The following is a 23,388-nucleotide window of genomic DNA, read 5'->3' as shown; positions in this document are numbered from 1 at the left end:
AATCATAAACGGCTCGTGTCTGGGCTGCTTTTTGTCTTTTACTTTTTAAGTTGTTTTTTTGTTGCAAGGAACTATTCACTGATAGAATAACGGGCTCACGCCGGGAGAAGCTCTTATGTGAACAATAAAGGGTGTGGTGAAACACTTGAAGAGCACATATGACAGAACCTGTCTAACCGTACAGAGCAGAGACACACGGAGAGGCAGCAGCAGAACAACCCCAACATGTCAGGCATCGCAGCAAAGCTCCAGTACCACCGGGAGAAAGCGCAGGGAGTCGGGTCCAAATCTCAGGCTGTAAAATATCTGAACCAAGACTTCGAGGAGCTGAGGAGAAGCTGTCTGGAAAGACGTCAGCTGTTTGAGGACAACTGCTTTGAGCCTCTGGTTACGTCCTTGGGCTACAAAGAGCTCGGACCAGGTTCTTACAAAGTTCGGGGAATCACCTGGAAGAGACCCACTGTGAGTGCTGTACTCAAACAAAAATATTATATGACTCGCTGACGTCAGAGCTGTGCGTTCAAGTAGCTGCTTTGCATTTAGAGCTGGGAGTCAGTGAGAAGGGTTTACTGTTTTAAGTAAAAGTAAATAAAGTTATTATTTGTAAAATTGTTATTGCCACATGAAATGTGTCACTGTTATCAGCACATTACATCATTATGGATACATTTGGTGCAAAATCATGACGGGTTTTCTCTGTTTTCAGTCGTTATTCCATTTCTGATGATAAAAAAACCAAACGAAACATGAACTTTTTTCATCATTACCATCAATTCGAAACTTAAAATACAATAAAATATTGAAAAATATTTGATTTTATATTATATTATTATTGTTTAGTGTATATCTTAGATCCTTGCACAGTATTCTTTTTTAATACTTTATATTTTGGGGTGTAACTGGGACCTTGAGTGCACAATTTTGTTCCACCTCATGCACCACATGTGATGCGAATAACAATAAAGTCTTCTCGAAGCTTGAAAAAAAGAGTTAATGAGAATTTGACAAAATGAAAAGTTCTCAGATCATTTCAGCATGACCTCTTTCACGTGTTGAAACAGTCACTAATTTCCCCCTAGGAATTGCACGCCAGTCCAAAATTCATCAGTGAAGATGCCACCAGGACTGATATTTGTCAGGGGGCACTTGGTGAGACGTCCACACACACACACATTGGTATTTATATCCTTATGATGTCATTGTATTGACTTCCATTCCTGTAACTTAATAGTAACCTTTACCCTAAAGTAAACCGAACCATTCCCAGCACACGTCTAAACCTAAACTACTCAGAGCCCTGCGTTTTGGTCCCACTCAAATACATCAACGTTGTGATTAATTTTACTGTCTGTTACTGAGCAAACAGATCCTGCAGAATCTCTGTCTGAGCTCAGCTTTATCTAATGATAGTGAAGTCCTAACCAATGAATGGTAAATGGACTGTACTTTCTATCTTATCAAGACACTCAAAGTGCTTTACAACACAATCTGTGCCCTCATTTACCCATTCATACAGCACTCTACTATATCTGTACAAGATTATGGTAATCAATGCTTTAGATCAAAGTCATACACCGATGGGACACACATTGGAGGGAATGAGGCGTTCAGTGTCTTGCCACTGCTGGTGGATTCAAACCCCCAACTCTCCCAATGGAGGACGACTGATCTAACCACTCAGCCACAGCTGCCCCTTATGCCCCATTGAAGACTCCTTCAAACATCTTGGTGTCTGGAGAAACACATTTTAAAGAATCTATTGTTAAGTGCTTGACAATATAACATCAATGAGAGTAAAATTAATGGAAAAATAACACGATAATACTGACAAATTAATTAAAAGCATTAAAAACATGGAACACAGAGCAAAAAAAAAAAAACTAAATCAACTCACGCTGTGTGAAATGCCAAAGAAAACAGATGAGATTTTAGCAGAGATTTGAACACAGGAAGGGAGGGGGGCTGCTTAATATCAGGGGGCAGGTTGTTCCAGAGTTTGGGGTCCATGACTGAAAATGCTCGATCTCCTCTGAGCTTCAGTCTTGTTTTAGGAACAGCCAAAAGCAGCTGATCGGATGATCTCAGGGCCCGAGAGGAAACATATGGTTCCAGTAGCTCAGAGAGGTAAAGGAGTGCGAGGCCATTTAGGCACTTGAAGGTCAACAGGAGAATTTTAAAGTTTAACAGGTCTCTCCTGTAAATGAGTCCTTGAGGCTCAATGGGAACTAACCTGTATAAATAAAGGTTGAATGAAAATTTAAGTTTATTCTAGTACGCACAGGGAGGCGAGTGAAAGGAGGACAGAACTGATGTAATATGCTCAGACCTACGAGTTCCGGTTAAGAGTTGAGCAGCAGCATTCTGGACGAGCTGGAGATGTGAGGTGGAGGCCTGGCTGACCCCAGCATAGAGTGCATTGCAATTGTCCAGTCGGGTCGTGATAAAGGGACTACTTTCTCAATGTCGAGTCTGGACAACACTGGCTTGAGCTTAGCTACCTGCCTTAGTTGGAAGAAGATTTCTGCAGAACAGCTGATTTGTTTGTCAAACTTGAAGTCCGAATCTAAAATCATCCTGAGATTCTTAACAGACTGCTTAATATATGGCTGAAGGGAGTCCAGGTTTACAGGATCGGAGGTGGAAGTTGGGTTAGGGCTAAAGACAATGACTTTGTTAAAACTTGAGAAAATTGAAGCCATCCATGCCTTAATGTCGTCCCGACATTTTAGGAGAGAGTAAATGTAGCAAGCACTTGCTGGTTTCAAAGGCACATAGATCTGACAATCATCAGCATAACAATGGAATGAAAGACCATGTTTCCTCAGGATGGACCCCAGTGGGAGCAAATAGAGTGAGAACAGAAGAGGTCCAAGAATTGAGCCCTGTGGGACCGCACAGGAAAGAGCATTGAAACAGATACATTGTTACTCAAGTATGAACAGAACCATTCTAATGCAACACCTGTGATCCCAACCCACTGTTCCAGCCACGATTTAAGGATACTGTGGTCAACCGTATCAAAAGCAGCAGTAAGGTCCAGGAGTACAAGTACTACAAATTGACCAGAATCATTTGATACCAGCATATCATTACAAACCCTCACTAACACTGTTTCGGTGCTGTGAAGTCGCTTAAAACCAGACTGAAAAATCTCAAAAATTCTTTTCACATTCAAAAACTCATTTACCGTGACTGAATAAAAACTATTTTTCTCCAGGATTTTGGACAGAGAGGGAAGTTTTGAGATTCATCTGAAATTCCAGGTTTCTTAATTAATGGATTAACTACTTCATGTTTGAAAACATCAGGGATCACACTTGCAGCAACACTACTATTTATAATAATAATAATAATAGCAGCGGGTCCAATCGTGGGTAAAACTTGTTTAAAAAATGATGCAGGGACGGGGGTCAGCAGGAGAACCTGAGGGTTTCATATGACCAACAACTTTGTTTAAAAATGGGAGTGAAATGGGTTCAGAAATAACATTTAAAGTGTTTTGTTGGTCATGATTGAACACTAATAGCATTTCACACGGAACACGTTTCCATTTGCAACAGTTTAACTCATTTTGCATACTTAGCCTGTTAAGCAGAAACATGCTGATGTTTAATCCCGTCTTCTCTGCGCATGAGCAGCACACCAGACACCACCTGTCACTGTGTACCAAACAATAGCACAAAAACTCCGTCTGACTCCACCGCCTACACGTAGTCTGCCACAAAGCTTCTTTAAGCTGGCGACACCGAGTTGCAGCAAAAGATTAGACTTTTGTGCAACTTGTGGCTCCCATGTTTTGGAGACGTTGTTGCGATGGCAAAATGAAACCGCCTGAGACGTTGCATGTGTTGGAGCTCATTTGACTTAATTGTAACTTGTGAAATTTTCCTTTAGGCGACTGCTGGCTCCTGGCAGCTATCGCCTCCCTGACTCTCAACAAGCAGGTTTTGTCTCGTGTCGTGCCTCACGACCAGAGCTTTGAGACGAACTATGCTGGAATCTTTCACTTTCAGGTACCACACTTACAGCCTGCTTGTTGGACCGCCTCACACAGAGAGATTTAGATTCGAGTTGTGATTCTGTTGTGTTCCTCAGTTCTGGCAGTTTGGTGACTGGGTGGATGTGGTGGTTGATGATCGTCTGCCTACAAGGGATGGAAAACTACTGTTCGTTCACTCGGAGGAGGGCTCAGAGTTTTGGAGTGCCTTGCTAGAGAAGGCCTATGCCAAGTATGAAGGCGTCTGGATATACCACTCTGCTTTAGCGTCCTTTCTTGAGCTCGTATTTTAACAAACCTTTTTAATTTTAGAGTGAACGGATGCTACGAGGCTCTCTCTGGAGGCAGCACCACTGAGGGCTTTGAGGACTTCACCGGGGGGATTGCTGAGCAGCATGACCTCAGCAAACCGGATCCAAATCTCTTCAATATAATTAGAAAAGCCCTGGAGAGAGGATCTCTCATGGGATGCTCCATTGATGTTTGTTCGACTTTCTTAATTTAATGTCATTAAGCATGGCGATTAACTCAGTGGAGTGTGATAAACTTACCCGACATGATTTTCCTAACCCAGATCACCAGTGCATCTGATTCTGAGGCCATTACTCGTAGCAAGCTGGTGAAAGGCCACGCTTATTCCGTGACAGGAGCAGATCAGGTGAGGTCAACCTGTGCTCCATGTTAGTGAGGGTATATACATGCAGTCCTTCAAGAAAGGCCAAGCCTTTAAATATTCTGTGTATTTGACACCTTTGTGTGTGGCAGGTGGAGTATAGCAGAGACATGGTGCAACTGATCAGGGTCAGGAACCCATGGGGTCAAGTGGAGTGGACCGGAGCCTGGAGCGACAAGTGAGTTTTAGACCAACGTGCTCAGAAATCGACAGCTTCTTCATTGTCGGACAAGTAATATTAAATTATTCAATAAAGTGTTGCGCCAACATGCATCTGAAGTTATTTTTCCAATCTTTGGTGATTTCTTGATTTATTTCTCAGAAACCGGACATGGCTTTTAGATGCTGTGCTCCATAGCAGGGGAAGCACTGCACAGATTTTACTGTAACTCTCAGAAAGGCGTCGCTCGTCGAACACCTACAACAGATTAACTTTTGGAGTCAAACCGATTCAAGATGGTTGCCACAGCAAATCAGCTGAACACAAAATGGCTGTAACTCAGTCAGTTTTTCCAGTACTGAGCTAAAATTTGGTGAGGAAGTAGCTGTGAATCAAACCCACAGTGAACGTTTCTAACATGTAGACGTCACTCAACTTGACAACTAATAATATACACACCGAATAAGAGCTCTTCTTCCACCCACATTATTCTTTTAGACAAAAATGTCTTTCTCAGTTACTTGCCACTACATTCCATCCAGCCTAAATATGAATCTTGTACCTTGGGTGTTCCCCTGTCATGCATGTAGTGCACATAGACATGCACAGTGCACCCTTTGAAAAGCTTGAAAAGCCTGTTGTAAAACAACTGTTACTTAAACAGTGTTCTGTGGTTGCCAGGTAACTGTGAACTCCTGTTTATTTTTTTTAATGTGTGAATGCTTCATACAGTATAAAACGTTCAGCTCTTTCAGGAGACGTGTGCTATGACTTTTGGTATTGGTGCAACTTTAGCTTTTTGAGATATTTAGCCTTTTCTGTCATTTTTGCCCTCATTGAAAATGAATTTAGCTCATTTTACAACCTTCATAACTTTTGATCTGTTTACAAACTTTTACTACTTTCACATTTTGATCCAATTAAGCCTCTTTCAGCTTTCTCCTGCAAAAAAAAAAAAAAAAAAAAAAAAAATCAGCTAATTTCAGCTGTTTTTTTACAACAGTTTTTGTGCTTCTTTCAGCTTTATTCAGCTAAGTCCAGCATTTTTGTGCTTTTTGTAACTTATTTCTGCTAATTCCATCTTGCTATGCTCCTTTCAGCTTATTTCTGCTAATTTCGGCTATTTCTGCTATTTCAGATACTATTTAACTGTTTTTATGCTAATTTCAGCTTGTTCAGCTAATTTCACATTTTTTGCGATCAGTTCAATTTTTTTTTCTTCCTAATTCAGCAAAAATCATGCTCTACCCACTTTCTTCTGGTAATTTAAGTTGCTTTCTACTTGTTTTAGCTACTATTCAGCTGTTTTTGACAAATGTCAGCTTTTCTCAGATTATTTCAACTTTATTGTGCTAATTTCTGCCTCTTTTAGCCTTAGTGGCTACAATTGTGCTCACTTCACTTTCTTTTGGAAACTTAAACTTTTTTCTAGATTTCTTTAGCTACTATTCAACTGTTTTGTGCACATTTCTGCTTCTTTCAGCCTTAGTGGGCACATTTCTGATCGCCCCACTTCCTTCTAGTTATTTAAGCTTCTTTCTGCTTTTTTTAGCTACTATTCAGCTGTTTTGGCAAATTTCAGCTTTTTGCAGATAATTTCAAATTTATTGCGCTAATTTCTGCCTCTTTCAGTCTTAGTGGGCACAATTAAACTCACTTCACTTCCTTTTGGAAATTTAAGCTTCTTTCTACATTTCTTTAGCTACTATTCAGCTTTTTGGGAACATTTTCTCTTTTTTAATTTCCACTTCAGCTTTCTTCTGCTAACATAGGCTTGTTCTTCCTTTCAGCTAAATTTCTGCAAGTTTTTAACTAGTTTCAGCTGTTTTTCAGCAGGTTCTTCAGCAAGAAACAGTCACGCTGCATTTTTGCAGGAAATGCAAAGTCTCTAGTTTTTTTAATTTTTATTCCAGTTCATCTGAATGGAGAAACGTGAGTGATGATGTTCGGGAGAGGCTGACCAACTGCGTGGAGGATGGGGAGTTCTGGTGAATCTCATCAAAAAAATAAACTTTTTTTTTAAACACCATCCACTGACAGAAACATAAAATAGAAAGGTACAATGAGCATGCAACTCTCTTGTCCACAGGATGTCGTTTTCTGACTTCCTGCATCAGTATTCCCGCCTCGAGATCTGCAACCTCACCCCAGATGCTCTCACAGGAGAGGAATACAAAAAGTGGGCTCAGACGGAGTTTGACGAGTCATGGCGAAGGGGCGTGACCGCCGGAGGCTGCAGAAACTATGCCAGTATGACCAGTTTATCCCTCACTTCTGTGTGATTTCAACCAAAATGGTTCTGTGACACCACTGATCCGTTTGCTAGATACCTTCTGGATGAACCCTCAGTTCGTCATAAAGCTGGATGATGTGGATGATGATCCTGATGATGGGGAGGACGGCTGCACTTTCATCGTGGGCTTGATGCAGAAGAACAAACGTCGAATGAGGAAAATGGGGGAAGACATGGAAACCATCGGATTTGCAATTTATGATGTATGAAGCTGCCTCAAAATGAGCAACAACAGCACAAAATTAAAAGCGGATGTTAAATATTTAATTTTGTTATTCATGTTTAATTTGTTTTTGTTTTTTTTCTAGCTTCCTGATGAGGTACATCACATGGGGATTCTACTGGTAGCACTCAGATATTAGTATTCAAAGCAACCAGGACCTTTTGGCAATCCTTCAATATATATATATATATATATATATATATATACTATACATATATATATATATATATATATATATATGTATAGTATATATATGTATGTATAGTATATGGCCACGCTGATGCAACAACTGTTGGTGTCCCATTTTGCAGTTTTCTGGCCAAAGACAGGTGCACCTGAAGAAAAACTTCTTCCAGAGCCACGGTTCAGCAGCGCGCTCTGAAACCTTCATCAACACACGGGAAGTGTCCAGCCGTCTCTGTCTCCCCCCCGGGGAGTATGTCATTGTGCCCTCCACCTTTGAGCCCGACAAGAATGCAAACTTTTACATGCGGGTTTTCTCGGAGAAAGAGACCGATTTCCAGTACGTCAATGCCACAAATACTTTAATTTTAAAGGTGCTCGTTGCAAAGTATGAAACCAACATAGTAAAGGTTCTACTCATGTAGTTATATATATATGTATATTCATATTAAACTTGAAAATGTGGGTCCTTAATCAATTTTAATGTTGGACAATTCCATCATAGATCATTAAATAAATGAGCCACACAGGAAGGATAAGATATTTTTTAACCCAGGATTTAATCTTGCGAGACGGAACAGCGTTGAAATACAAGCAGACGAGATGTTTACATGTCGCTTCGTCTCCACGTCTGTTCAAACAGAGCGTAAAGACGTGTCTTTTTAAAATGGCTATCAGACAGGCGAGGTCAAAACAACCTCTCAAGGCAAATCTGCTTTCCAGCTATAGGCCCTTGAAGGCGTCAGAGTTTATCAGCTATCAGTTTTCAGTTATCAGGCTCCCCTGAGTAGACAGAAAGACTCTCGTCTTCACATACACGGTTATTCTGTACATCAGCAAGCTGACCTTTATATCCCCCAACATTTCCCTCTGTTCACAGATTTTTATCACTTATCAATAACCCTCTTGCAAGTTAGGATGTTTTATGTATGCGGTGGAAATCCCACCCAAGGTAAAGAGTCCATTCAGGTGGGAAAACGCCAGCATCACCTGACGCCCCTATGACGATGGCCTTAACGGCAGATTCAGCATCCTCCTGGGTGTCGTCGGTAAAAAAAAAAAAAAAAAGCTCTCTTCAGACAGAACTTGAATCATGCCTCAGTTTGGCTGGCCGTAGTCTGCGCTGGTAAACAAATATGACGGAAACAGACACCAAAAATCTTGAAGACATTAAAGTGAATCTGCTGCAAAACTAAAAGGAAAAGACAAACAAGTCATACAACACTCAAGAAATAAAAGGAAATCGGGCAAATGTGATGGAGAAACACAAAGACAGAGCTCAGCAGTCAAACATGCGGCTTGTGCAAAACTTTGCTGGACCCGTAAATTTAGCTTTTTTTTTTTTTTTGCTACATTAGTCTAAAGCAAGGGTTACCAAACCTGGTCCTTGAGGAACACCATCCTGCATTTTTGTTGTTGTTTCTCTGCTCCAACACACCTGATTTTATTAAATGGATTTACAGGCTTCTGCAAAACATGAGGAAGTGATTAAATCACTGAATCAGATGTGTTGGAGCAGGGAAACAACTAAAACGTGCAGAATGGTGTTCCTCAAGGACCAGGGTTGGGGACTCTAAAGTTCTGAATGTTTATAACTCATTAAAAATCTATCTGCATACTTTACTCAATAAATATGAGAAATAGTACTTACTAGTACATCAAGAGTTGTCAGTGTTCTTGTCTTCTTCCATGAATATTGCCATTGTTGACCTATTTTCAGTCACTTCAGCTGTTTTTATAAGTAAACAAACGTAGTTGGCATCCGATCACAAATTTTGTTCACAAGTGTTTTATTTAGTGACACATTAACCATGAACATAAGAATTTGGTGTACATTTTAATTATTTTATATTTCTTTTTGGCTTGTCTTCATTACTTTGCAATGAGTATTTTTGTCATTAAATATATAAAGTTTAGCTTTATGGGAATTAAAGTAATTGATAAATTTGTTAATCTCAGAGCGATTGATGACCCTGTGCACTGCCATGTTGAGCAGGTAAATCCTGTTTCAGGATATTTTTTTTGTCTTATAATGATCCTGTTAGAGTTCCAAAAATTAAAAAGTTCACGTGTGTCCTTTTAGATCAATATTGATGAAGACGACATCGATGACAGATTCAAAAACCTGTTTGCACAACTCGCTGGAAGTGTGAGAATGCTAAAGATTTTACAGATTGCCTCCAGATGTTTAGTCAAAGTTCATGAAATCAACATACATCTGTCAGGATCTGGTGGACAGGAACGAACCCAGTAGTGCAGACAGGACTCAACTCGGCAGATTACAAAACTAAGTATTTTAATGATGATTAAAAAGTAACAAAACAATAAGCTGACGTGGCAGCACACTTACATAAACAAGACGACTCTGGAGGGATACTCAAACGGGACTCAGAAAGCTCAGGAAACTCAGGAGACACAGGAGAACACTGAAGACCCAAACGAATACGACCCGACAAAGGAACAACACAGAACAGGAGGCTTATATACAAGGACGAGACAAGACGTGATTACAACAGGTGTGACGAGACAAAGGTGGCAACAATTAAACTGACGAGGAAACACTAGGGAAACACAGACACAAACAGAAACAGCAAATGGTACCATCCTTACAACATCTGTCTCTTATGTCGGTCAGGATGTGGAGATTTCTGCATTCGAATTACAAAGAATCCTCAACAGAGTGGTGACAAGAAGTAAGACTTTCCCCTTTGCTTTTAATGCAATTTAAGTATTTATGTGGACCACATGGAGCAAATTATTGAATTGTGTTATTTTTCAGGAAGTGACATCAAAACTGACGGGTTTAGTCTTTCAACTTGCCGCAACATGATCGACCTGTTGGACGTATCCTTTTTGTCTCATCCTAAGTTTCATCATGAAGTATTAAAAAAGATGCATAAAGATTTACATTTACCTTAAAAAGAAGAAGAAGAAAAGAAAACAGAGACTCACCTTTAGAAACAGCTATTCAGTTGTTTGAATTAATCACATTACAAATATCCCACAAAACATTTTTATTCAGTGGCAACAGTGATACTAAAGAAATGCTTATAATATTTCAAATTAAAGAGAAAGAAAGAAATCGTCCAGATGACCTGATCGAACTTTGTTGGATTTTCTCCCTGGATTATTGAGCATGAACTTTGATGCTTTGAACCACTTTGGCTATGGCTGCCTCAGAGGAGTTGACGGGGGAGAGGGCGGGCCCCATAAACCATGTTTTCAGCAGCAAACTGGTTAGCCCACTATGTGGTTTTTTTTTCTTGTGGGACTCAGTTTATTGTAGCTCCTCGGACTGATGAAGTCCTTTGGATGAAATACAAAATGTCTCAACAACAAAAAAAAAAAAGAAAGAAATCCAGATGACTTGACTGAACTTTGTTGGATCAATGATTAATGTGTCCTCAAAGAAAAACTTGCTAGAAAACTTTGTAAACAGCTGCCGGATGTAATGTGTGTTTGTTTACCTACAAGCAGCTAAAGAGACTGAAAACAGGTCAAACGTATCGGCCATGTTTGTTTTTTCTGCACAGATTACATCCAGTCTGTAGGTCAAGCTTTCACGTTATGCATATGACAAATATGACAAATAAACATAACTTGAACTTGAATGTTTCTTTCAGCAGATTCAGCGGAGTGCTTTGTTTACATTAAGCACATACCCACATTTCTAAGCTGTAGTCGATATAGAGTATCTGAAAAGCCACTGAAGTAAACAATTTCAAGTTGCACAGTTTTATATAGTTTAGTGTAAAAGAAATTTAACATTGAAAATGATCACCTTTAAAAAAAATAATTGAGGGTAGTTCATTTTTTTCTTATTAAGTAGGGAAAAAAATTAAAAGTACAAAAACGCAATTAGCATGATGTTGCATCTTTTCTGTAAAATTTGCAAATGAAAATCATCATTAATCTGGAAATCATTGCAGGACGGCTCCTGGCTGCTCCACTTGAGTGGATCTCTGTGCGATGGGTCGACTGCACAGATCAAATGCCATCGTTGTGTTGGCTCAGTGATGATGACAACACATTGTGCTTTCCCTTGAATACATACCTCTGAATATGACTCTCATTCAGTTATATCCAGCCAGTGATTGCCTCATCTGTAACCCACTGTTAACTTTATACTTCTGGTTACAGATTTTGAGTTAGTCTTATTTTTCCTCTTCAGCTGATTTCATGCTGTTCTGTCTCAAAGATAAAGTGAGTTTCACTTATTGTAATTCTTCATTCTTGGACATTGTTCTTTTCAAGGCACATCATTTTTCCATTTTTATTGTGACCCTTTGACCTCCTCCTGTGTTTTTTTTTTTATATATATATTTTGGTACCAGTTTACAACAAGTCTCCCCTTATAGATGGCTAATAAATAGTTTATAGATAGTTATTAATTCCTCTATAAACACTTTATAAATCATTAATAACTGCTTGTTATGCATTAATTATGGGTGATAAAGACAAAACTGACCATTTTCTTGCCAAATAGTGAACCAAATCTGTTCACCTATATATTTCATCTAAAGTTGTTATATTAAACACTTCAGACTAAGTTACTACCTTGTAAGCACAATAAGCATTTGTAAACCTATTTCTTTATTGTACTTTGTCACTGCATTATAAGTATCTATAACTAATATTATATCCTAAAAAAAATTAGGTTAACAAATGCTTATTGTGCTTACAAGGTAGTAACTTAGTCTGAAGTGTTTAATATAACAACTCTAGATTAAATATATAGGTTAACAGATTTGGCTCACTATTTGGCAAGAAACTGGTCAGTCTCTGTCACCCTTAATTGAGGCATAATAAACAATTGTCAATGATTTATAAAGTGTTTATAGAGGAATTAATAATGTATTTATAAACTATTTATTAGCATCTATAAGGGGAAAGTTATTGTAAAAGTGGTACCAATATTTCCCCTTTGTTTCCACTTGCTTCAAAATTAATCATGCTTATTGTTAAATTATTGTCTTGAAGGACTTTTAAAATGCTTTTTTATTGTTTTGACTGACAGCTCTGAGTCGTTGGGTGCATGTTTCCTGTCCATCGGTCACATTCTTCAGTCTCATCATTAAGGTCTCGTAGCAATTATTTTTAAATCAAGACTCGTTTAACAAAATATGCATACAAACAATTGTAAAACTATTTGACTTTTTATGTAATATATATGTACCAGTGTGTACTGTATATGTAATGTATATACATGTATCCTTAGATGTGTATGCATATATACATATATACAGGTTAATCATGAATGTAGTACCCCCTACCACCATGTGCATGTGCATATTGTCTTTTTCCAATTTGTTTATTCTGCTTCTTTTTTGATTATTTCATATGTGTGTTATTTTTCTGTATAGTTAGAACATGATACTGGATGCCTCACATTTTCCCCTGGGCTTAATTTAGTATCTATCTAATACACTATAAATACATATTTGCATGACTCAAGTTTAAATAAATAATAGTGTAGCCAGTTAATCATTATTAATAGATGTAATTTAATAGCATAAAATTTATGAACGTATCTAGACTTCTTCGTGCTTCCAATAATTTTATTTTTAAATAGTTTGGGAATGGTTTTTATTTTTGCACAAAATGTTCCAAAACTGTCAACCGTCACTATAGTTCTGTCTGTAGAGACACACTGACTGTACAACCATAACAAAGCTATCAGTTATTTCATCTATATTAATATTATTATACCTCAAAATGTCCTTTTAAAAAAAAAAAAAGACTTACCATCATAGTTTTTGCTTTAATCTAAACTCTGGATAACTCTGGATATTCTAGTACTCCTTGACATTTGCTCCAAAGAAAGATGGAAGCGGGAAGCTGGGGCTGGTGGAATTTAAGATCCTGTGGACAAAGATTGAGAAGTTTTTGGTGTGTCCTTGTTGTCTTTATTTACATGTTTATGCAATGGTTGATTAGACAAACAGGTCATGACTTGTCCTCTCTGTTAGGATCTGTACAAAGCCAGAGACGCAGACAACAGTGATTCTATGAGCTCCACTGAGATGCGCATGGCTGTCGAAGACGCTGGTGAAAAACACATTTCGTAAATTGCACCTTTTATAAGACACGTGTTAGACTGAAGTAAACTGAATAAACAAAATATTTAGCTAAAACGGAAAAGCGTGTGGATTTCTCTGCTTCTAGGTTTCTCCCTGAACAACACTCTGAATCAGGTAATCGTGGCTCGCTTCAGTGATGCAGACCTCACCATTGACTTTGACAGTTTCGTGTGCTGCCTGGTTCGCTTGGAGTCGCAATTCAGTGAGTTCTTTTCTTCTTCTTCTTTTTATGTACACATTGTAATCATGTAAACATTACAGAGCTCTGATATCTACTTACAACAGACACTTTCAAGACCATGGACAAGGATGAGGATGGATACATAGAGTTGAACTTCATGGAGGTAAGAGATCTATGGATGGATGGATGGATGGATGGATGGATGGATGAATCATATAATAACCAGCTCATGCTTTCATCCACAGTGGATGAATTTGGCGATGCTGTAGAGAAGCTGAAGAAGCCACCATTCGTCTTAAAGAGTCGTCACGTCTGAACATTCCTCTGGTTTAATGCAAATTTAGATTTGCTTCTATAAATTTTACTTTTAAGGAGAAATGTGTTACTAAAACTTTTCATATTTGCGAGCAATAAAAAACACAAAGTCCTGTCAACATACTTGGGATTTTCTAATAAAGGAACATCAGTTTACCCACCAATATTTACTTTGATTTAGATCTTAAAAGTTGGTACAAACAAGCTCAATGCATTGGTTGAGTCTTAAATGTGCATTACAGTTGTTCATGGTTTGTCTTCAAACAATTCCTGTGCAGTAAATAAAACCTCTTCATCTCCATTTAAGGCTTGAAACCTTCAACCTTAATAAAGATGGATGAAGTGTGTGGCACCCAGGACAATTTGACTGTTTAAAGCCCCCCCACCCCCCCAACTACTTTTCATTTCATTTATTGTGTTTTTGTTGTGTGACACTCACCAGGGGTGGATTGGGACAATAATAATAATATATAAATAATAAATAATAATTGGTAAAAGTAGCGAATTTCCATTTAAAGTAGCTAAATGCTGGTACACAGGAACAGCAATGCACATTTAAAAGTTGCAAAATACTAATTAAATATGGCAACTTGCCAGTTAAAGCAACAAAACACTAGTCAAAATACTAGTTAAGTAGTAAAATGTCTGTTAAAGATAGTAACCAGCGTTCTGGACATTTAGGGGTCAGATTTTATGGTAACCTTTATGACCTCACAACATTTAAATGATAAATCTGCTATTTCCATGTTTACTGTATACAACCAAATCATTCAATTGGTTTAAAGGAGTGGTTTCATTTATGATCAAATATATACTGAAAATAAACACGGGTTCTCTTGTTAAGCAGAATGTTACTTGAGATACAACAAAAGTAGCAAAATGCTAGCAAAAAGTAAAAACATGCAAGTAAACCGTAGAAAAACACTACTTAAAAGTATCAAAACACTGGTTAAAAAAAAAAACTAAACACTGGTTAAAAGTAACAAAACAATAGTTAAGTAGCAAAATTATAATCAAATGTGAAAACAATCCGGTAATAAGTAGCAAAACCCTATATAATTATAGCTAAACTCTGGTTATATGTAGAAAAGTGTTATGTAGCATATAAAGTACCAAAATGCTAGTTTTAAGTAGTGAAACATGAGCTAAAAGTAGCAACGTTTTAGTAGCAAAACCCTTGTTCTTAGCAGCAAATGCTAATCCATCCATCCATCCATTTTCTTTACCCGCTTATTCCATTTTGGGTCACAGGGGTCGCCGGTGCCCTTGTCCAGCAATCACTGTGCGAGGGGCGGGGTACACCCTGAACGGGTCGCAAGTCCATCACAGGGACAAATAGAGACAAACGAGACAAACAACATCCATATGTTGAGGGAGTATGAGAGAAACTGAGACGTTTATTTTCTAAACATAACGTCCCAGTGGCTTTTAAACCCCAAAATACATTACGGCAAAGACTGGTTCATCCCAAAGATCCAGTCCCCCGGCACAAACAGAGTAATGTTGTGTATGCTGTTCAGTGTCAGGAGGGCTGTGATCAGTCTTACATCGGGGAAACTAAACAGCCACTGGCCAAAAGGATGGCCCAGCACAGAAGATCAACATCATCAGGCCAGGACTCTGTGGTCTACACTCATCTCCAGGCCAGCGGTCACTCTTTCAGGGATGAAGATGTTCACATCCTGGACAGAGAGGAACGATGGTTTGAGAGAGGAGTAAAGGAGGCCATCTTTGTGAAAAGAAATCGTCCATCATTAAACAGGGGTGGAGGCCTCCGGGTTCAACAGTCCCCCTCTTACAATGCTGTGATTGCTAGTATCACTCAGCCCTCTGTGAATAGTAAACAGCCATCAGTGTGCTAATGATCCATCGTTAGGCTGATGGTCCTTCTTGAGCATGTGATCAGCTGGTTTTGGTTGTCAGCAGCAAAACTGGTTGATCCACTCTGAGAAGGTGCTATTTAAGAGACTGAGCTGAAAACAGCACCTCAGACTGAGGAAGTCTCTCGGATGAGAGACAAAACGTTTCTAGATTTTTTTGTTGTTTTGCTAAATCTTTGCAGATGTTTTGGATGTTTTAGTAATGAAAATTGTTTCCCAATTTTACAGAACTTGCCATGAATTTTTAAATGGAATTTTATAAAACAAATAAACAACAATAATGTGTGTGTGCCCCATCACTGACTTCCCTTTAATCACTGGACCTACTGGTAGATTTTGCTTCATCGTCACATGTAAGACAAGACAAAAGCAGATGTTCAGTTTAGTACTGGTGATAAACCAGCAGATGTCCTGCTTCTCACACATTTAGTTTGTTCCTGGTCTCTTGAGGCCAAACTTCTTGCTGCAGCATGAATTTTTCAGCTCACAGGGAGCCATGCAGCAGTCATTTCCTGCCCTGCACGGCTCCGGGTTGTGTTTCCTCTTTTGCTACTTTTAAAGTTGCTGCTGGCTGCCGTTTGCTTCGATAGACAAGAGCGACCACACTTATGATGACGAGCCTTAAAACCAGCAGTGAAACACATTTCCTCCAAAGCTTTTTCTCCCTGCTGATTTATTTTGAAGCAAGTTTCACTCTTTTTTTTTACTCTTCAACCACGTATGTGACAGCAATAACAGTGTTCACATCAAAGTTTCAAAAAGGGAACCAAGACCTCAGATTTATAGGTGCGTAATTTGAAGAGGAGCTTCAGAAAAAAACAGAACTTTCTGAGCAGAAGGATGGACAAATGTAAGCTGTTGTGATGGAAAACTACAGCATCCTCTCATTAAAACAGCTGCATCAAGCTGCTCCTTTCTGGCTCCAGAAAGACTGTTGAGTTGACAATTTCATAAAGTGCAACCTCATGAACCAGTGGATGGATTTTAATAAAACTCAAAAAGTAACATCTGGATGGACTTTTACAACTAGTAACAGTTGGAGTCTACCTGGTTCATGCCATCTTAGCTCACAGTACAACTGTTACAGATATTGTGCAACAGTTTGTTGTAGTAGCAGCTGAGAGTCATTCCCAACACATACTCTGAGCACATCCTGTCAGGAGCACCACGGATGGGGTGAGGGTGGGGGGCAGAAAAGGCAGCTTACAAATTTGCCACTCCGTCTTTTAATCTACTGGACTGGTTTTAGTAAAACTTTCAGAAAAATAATTATTGACTGTGCTGTTTATCTATGACCTCCAACTGACCTTAGCCAACGTAAAAATTTCTACAACTCAATCACATTTGCAGATATGGAGTTAAAGTTTGGAGTTTAAGTAGTTGAGAGTCATCCCCAACACATAATCCGAGCATTAATAGATGTCACAAGATTTTTTTTTTTAAACACTGGCATGAAAATGAGCAATCAATGTGAATTCTTTAGGGAATGCTAAAATGGAAAAAAAAAAAAAAACGCCATTGCTATCATTTTTACATATTTTTAAAATTTCTATAAATTAGTGTACATTGAACAACAGCATAAAATAATCCTGTGAAATTGTCTTGTGACTTTTTTTGGTTTTGGTGTGCCACCCCAAGATCATCAGCAGCCTTCACGTGGGCACCTCCATGAAAGTTTTCTAGAGGCGCCTCTGGTGACATTTAGTGTCACGTCCATGACTGAAACTGTTTAAATAAAATAGTAATACTCCACAGAAAAGAGTCCTTGGGAAAAACACATATAGGTGGGACAAGCTAATCAGTTATGCACCAAAGATAAGAATAAAAAAAATGTTTTTCTTGTTTCTTTTTGGTCAAACTCTGCCCAGCGGGCCTCATGAGTAAACTCCTAAACGGCCCGCGGACTGTGTTGCACACATGAACGGCATTTCAGTGTTCCACTCACTCAGACGATAGCAGCGTTAGCAGGTACGCTCAGACGTGTGCTGATTTTTGGAAGCTGTATTCCAGATGTGGGGCCGTGTGATCTGACTGTAAAACCATAAATCCACACAAAGGGAGGAAAGCTACTGAGATGACGAGGCAGGCTATCTGAAAATATAAAAATAGATTCTGTGAAGAAAGGCTTGGTTCTCCACCTAAATTACAGGGCTGACATAAAGAGCTGAACTCTGTATCGCCAAAGACAAGTATTTTTTCCTCTCCTCACTAATACTTTAGGGTGCTGTTAGGTTTGACATTTTAAAGCTCAGACCACAAAATTCCTTCTGTTGTGTTTCTTTAAGCTGCGAAATATTAGAAAAAATCATTTTTCATTCAACCTTTATTTATACAGGTTAGTCTCATTGAATCATGAGGACTCATTTACCAGAGACCTGTTCCAGACAGAACATAGAAAGTACAGACCACAATAACAATAATAACAACAAACTACAGTAAAAATGCAGTTAAAATAAAAATAGTGTTATAAAACAATAAATCAATGTACCATAAAACAAGGTAAAAATACTAAAACAGGAAAATACTAGCATTGATGTTTCTACTGGCCTTATCAAATGTTTAAAATCCCCTAAAGAAATTAAGGTGGACAACATCAGTTCTTGATGCAAGGTGTTCCAGGTTGCAGGGGCAGTGTAGGAAAAGGCCTTTTTGCCAAGTTCAGTCCGTACTGAGGGAACGCTGCAGGTAATGATGTCCTGAGAGTGCACTCTGTAACTGCACTGATGACGAGACATGTGGGAGGAGATGTATGAAGGCAGCAGACCAAGGAGGGATTTATAGATGGAAATGAACCATTGTGAGAACCTACATGTAGATAATGATGACCAACTGACCAAGGAGTAGAGCGCAGTGATGAGTACGGTAGTTACAACCAGTTATTAATCTTAGCGCGCCATGATAGACAGCATCCAACATCTGCAAGCAGCTGGCAGGGGCATTCATGTAAATAATGTCACCATAGTCAATGGCCAGTAGGAAAGTAGCAGCTACAAGGTGTTTTCTGGCATTCAGAGTTAAGCAAGATCTATTTCTGAAAAATAAACCCAGTTTTAATTTCAGGTTCTTCATCAAGTTTTCATTATATGGCTTAAAAGAGAGATGTGCATCGACCAAAATTCCCAAGTATTTGTAAGAATCCACAAACTCAATAGGAACACCATGCGTGGAACTACTGGCACCAACTTTCTGTTTGAAAACAAAATCCCTTTGGTTTTATCAGCATTTAGCACCAGTTTGAGGGATGGAGTAAGTTTGACTGAATTATGTCAAATGCAGACTGTAGAAGCTGGAAAACCTTGGCAACTGTGTTAGCGCGACAATAAACAGCAGTATCATCGGCATAGAGATGCATCAGGAATGTTTTGCCGTTACATTAATTGTAAAAAGAGTGGGACCTTAAACTGAGCCTTGTGGCACACCATTAGTGACCATTAGGTTGCTAGATAAAATACCATTATGTTGAATACGTTGCTTTCGACCTGAGAGATAGTTTGAGAACCAACCAACAGTGTGATCTGAGAAGCCAATATCTGAGAGCTTGTGGCATAAGACGTCATGATCTACAGTATCAAAGACTTTGGACAGGTCTAAGCAAAGTAAATTAAACACAGAACTACACATATTGTCCTGGAAACTGTGGTACACATCTTGATTTAGAATTTTATTTAGACCGAGCAGCAAGGCTGATGAGAACAGGCCAAAGGTCAAATGAGTGATTGCACCCTTTCCTTGGCGATCAGTCAAATTATAAACAGATTAAACATTAGTTTACCTGCATTCAACACTATAATTCAACTATCGAGCCTCTGTTCAAGTGATCAGAGCCTTTAATGCTCAAATAAAACCCTCCAAGTATATTTTGATCTAGTTTTAAAACCAGAGACCAAGCTTTTGATGTTGTAGCTCCTAAACGTTTTCCATCTCCTTCAGACCTGCGGAGTTGTTTTTAACATGTTCAAAACTCATTGCTAAAACTGCATTTGTTAAAAAAAATATATATATACTATAGCACTTAAATAAATTTGTTTAGTTACTGTCAAACAGCAAAGAAAGTATGGCGTTAAAGTGACGAGGGGGCTTTCTGTCAACAGGGCCGCCTATTTCCTTGTTCCGCCCCTGGACTTTTCAGATAAGCTTATGTTTTATTCACCAAACTGAATTAAGATGAACACTTCATCTTTTTTCTTCCACAATCAGCAACATTGCATCTTCACTACATCTGCTTGTTATTTCCAGAACTTGTAGAAAAACTTACATTTCAACCTTCACATGACTCAGGGTATCTTTTGAAACATTAAATATGTGCGTCTGTGTTAGGACTTTTTAGTTAGGAACCAATTATTGGCTTCTGATTCTCATTAGTCATTGTCATGTGGTGTCTGAGTTTCAACAGGTAAATTCTTCTGACACGAAATCGTCCTGCCTTTTACCTTATAAGGGCACCGAGCTTCATCTCAGCAACAGATGAAACATTTGGACAGGTTTGTTTTCCATATAAGGGTATTACTTGCTGATCACACCTTCCACACCTGGAGCTTTACTTCAAAATACACACGCTGCACTTCTGCCTTCTCTACATGGATAAAGTGATAAATAAACTCAAACCGTGAAAGAAAAGAAAGCAGTTAGAAATTCAGTGTTTAAGGTTTGGTATTTGATTAGAGGCTGAGGTTGCAGCTGCAACTGTGTCACACCTGCGCAGAAAGGGGTGGCTCCACGCCTGGAGGTGCACTCATTCATCACAGCTCCTCCTTCATATGAGTCAATCTGCTGCTCCTCTTCCTTATGAGCCTTCAGCATTTTGACTGCTGCTGCCATTTTTTCTCTGCTGCCTGTTTCCGTCACACATCTGAAGCACAATGGTGAGTAACGCTCCCTCTCCTTTAGGGTTTCACTATTAAGTGCACTTAAACTGCTGCTTAATTGTGTAACTAAGGAAATGTGTATGAACTTGTTATAATTTTTTTAATATTTGTGGAAAACTTGTAACATTTGTCTGTCAGTGTATTTTTTTTAATATGGAAGGGTTTATTTTGGTGCTTAAGTGGAGGTAAAAACTGAGAGAACCTGATCTGGTGTTTGTGAAAAGGTTTATTTCAAGGTGTGGTTTGCCTTCAAAATGGAGGGAGCTTTGTTCGTGCTTCATACTTGCTCTGAGAGAGTCTTGGGTGGTTTTTCTTGTGCCAACATGTTCCTCAATGAGTGGAATGTGACAGAACCCAGGCCCCTGCAGCTTGTGGAAGGCAGCACTCCTTGCATGTTGCTTCTAGAGTTTAAAATAAAGTTAAACAAACTTTTTGCACATTTTGCTTTTTGGACTCTTCACTAAGTTCTGAAGAGCTTCCTGTTCCTTCATTTCTCACTTCTTCTTTCTCTTCAAGCCCGCGCACAAGTGAATGGTGTCTGCTGAAGGCCCAGAATGGATCTAAGACGTCTTTTTTTTTTTTTAAATGCTTTTTTTCCAAGTTTCTGCAGGGATTTTTTTTCTCACTTTACCAATTTAGTCTTGATACTTGGTTTTTATTTATATATTTAAAAAAAAAATTAAAAAAAAATTAGAGTATTTAAGTCTAAGTTTTGGGGGGAGGGGAAACGAGTGTTTTCACACCAAATTTTTGTTTTTCCCCCCAGGCCTCTGGAGTGAAAGTAAGCGAGGAGGTGAAGGACATCATCAACCAAATGAAAGTGGTGAAAAATGACGCCGACACAAATGAGCGGCTCAGGCTCGTCACCTTCGAAATCGCTGAAGGCTTCATTACGATAGATAAAACCTTCCGGCAAAAAGATTTCGCAGCCGACCAAGACGTCTTCATGTTCTTCCTGAGTCTGCTGGACGTGAAACTGTGCCGCTACCTGCTGTACGACTGCCACTACGAGACCAAGGAGACGGGCAAGAAGGAAGAGTTGGTGTTTGTGATGTGGTAAGTTTCCATCCTTCTACTTTGAATCTTTGGAGAAAATTAAAAATTGCAAATTGGTTAAATAAAACAAATGCTTGAGTGGGCAGTGAAATGACTTCTCGTTGTCAGGGCTTCTGAAGCTGCACCCATCAAGGCAAAAATGCAGTATGCTAGCTCTAAAGATTCTCTTAAGAAGGTCATGACGGGTATGTGTGGGCTTCTATTTTTGGAGATTCTACTAATAATTACTTTTCCAATATGTAAATTGACACTTTTGGGTTTGAACTGTTCCCTCTTCTCCTCACAGGCATCAAACACGAGCTGCAGATGAACGACCTTTCAGATTATGGAAGCAGGGAGCTATTTGCATCCAAAATGGGGTCAAATGTCACCACCCTTGAAGGCTGTCGTATCTGAATCGGGTCAAACTATAATTTGTTTCAAATTGCGGATCCTGGCAATGTCCCCTCCCAAAATGCTAACGATTATATAAAACTGATTTTTTGCATTCCAGGCACACAAACCCCCTCTAGTAGCCCTTTCATATTCAAATTTTTGTGTGCAAATCAATGTCACTTCACTAGCACATTTAGATTCGTTTGATCCGTAATTTGCTTTTGTGTACATATGGATTGAATTCCTGCATCTTCTCGTACCCTTACACTTAATAAAAATGAACGTGCCTGGACTTCAAAATCTGTATTTCCTAGACTGTTACACTTTTTTTTTCTAAGAGATGTCTGGAAAAGTGAAACTTCAACTGGAGGATTCCCTGTAATGGCAGATAAATGTCAAATAAAGTAACTGAAACGATACCATTTTGTATTTTTACTTTTCTTGATGGTTTGAAGAATTTTTCATTCCACCTTAGACGGGTAAATTCCATTGAGCCTCGAGGACTTTACTTTACAAGAGAGACCTGAATTTCTTGTAGGATGAACTTGACAGATCCTTACACTGATTGGAGAGGTAGAATAGACGAGCTGAATACTCCCTAAGAGTGAGCAACTCTGGTTTTTAAATGGCTGCAAATGTCTTTTTGTTAACAGCAGTTAAGTTTACAGCATGGTGGTAAAGCTGCAGCGCCTCAGTGAGCAGGTTGCCCCAGTTAAAATCCCAGTCCAGGAACCTATCTGGAAGGTTTCATTTTTATATATTTTTTTGGTACATTTCACCCTTTATCTGGAGGGCTTCAGTCTGAAGTGAACAGTTTCCCCACCAAGCAGTATACAAGTGGACCAACCAGTTGCTGGAGATAAAATTGGTTTCTGGGGGGCTCTCCTGTCGACTCCTTCCAGGCAGCCAACGTGGTCCAAGGCAAAGTTCATGCTCATCCAGGTACCAAATCCAATAATCTGGATGGAGGGCGAAACATCTCTACAAAAAACTCCAGATGACCTGACTGAGCATTATTGGATTTGGTACCTAGATCTCCAGTTTCCTTCAGACAAAAATATGCATGTTGGGCTGATTGGCAACTCAAAATCGGGGCTATTCAACTGG

General features: G+C 39.0%; 2 protein-coding genes across 2 annotated transcripts; both read left to right on the top strand.

Moving 5' to 3' along the window:
* The first annotated feature begins 10 nt into the window (after window positions 1-10).
* On the top strand, window positions 11-14,086 carry LOC119411359 (calpain-2 catalytic subunit). Its single transcript, XM_037678304.1, has 21 exons — window positions 11-462; window positions 1,080-1,149; window positions 3,895-4,013; window positions 4,096-4,229; window positions 4,310-4,478; window positions 4,572-4,655; window positions 4,763-4,848; window positions 6,744-6,818; window positions 6,920-7,080; window positions 7,157-7,326; window positions 7,432-7,443; window positions 7,658-7,869; window positions 9,489-9,525; window positions 9,613-9,678; window positions 10,165-10,222; window positions 10,309-10,373; window positions 13,350-13,418; window positions 13,499-13,577; window positions 13,695-13,811; window positions 13,895-13,953; window positions 14,036-14,086. The coding sequence occupies exons 1-21, from the start codon at window positions 226-228 to the stop codon at window positions 14,057-14,059; spliced, it is 2,103 nt and encodes a 700-aa protein (XP_037534232.1). The 5' UTR covers window positions 11-225; the 3' UTR covers window positions 14,060-14,086.
* A 6,619-nt stretch (window positions 14,087-20,705) lies between these two features.
* On the top strand, window positions 20,706-22,700 carry cfl1l (cofilin 1 (non-muscle), like). Its single transcript, XM_037685087.1, has 4 exons — window positions 20,706-20,847; window positions 21,617-21,906; window positions 22,015-22,091; window positions 22,193-22,700. The coding sequence occupies exons 1-4, from the start codon at window positions 20,845-20,847 to the stop codon at window positions 22,300-22,302; spliced, it is 480 nt and encodes a 159-aa protein (XP_037541015.1). The 5' UTR covers window positions 20,706-20,844; the 3' UTR covers window positions 22,303-22,700.
* The last annotated feature ends 688 nt before the right edge of the window (window positions 22,701-23,388 follow it).

Source organism: Nematolebias whitei, chromosome 1 (genome assembly GCF_014905685.2).
Source record: "Nematolebias whitei isolate Nwh7 chromosome 1, NemWhi1, whole genome shotgun sequence".
Lineage (NCBI taxonomy): Eukaryota > Metazoa > Chordata > Actinopteri > Cyprinodontiformes > Rivulidae > Nematolebias > Nematolebias whitei.
This window is presented reverse-complemented; position numbering and strand designations above follow the sequence as displayed.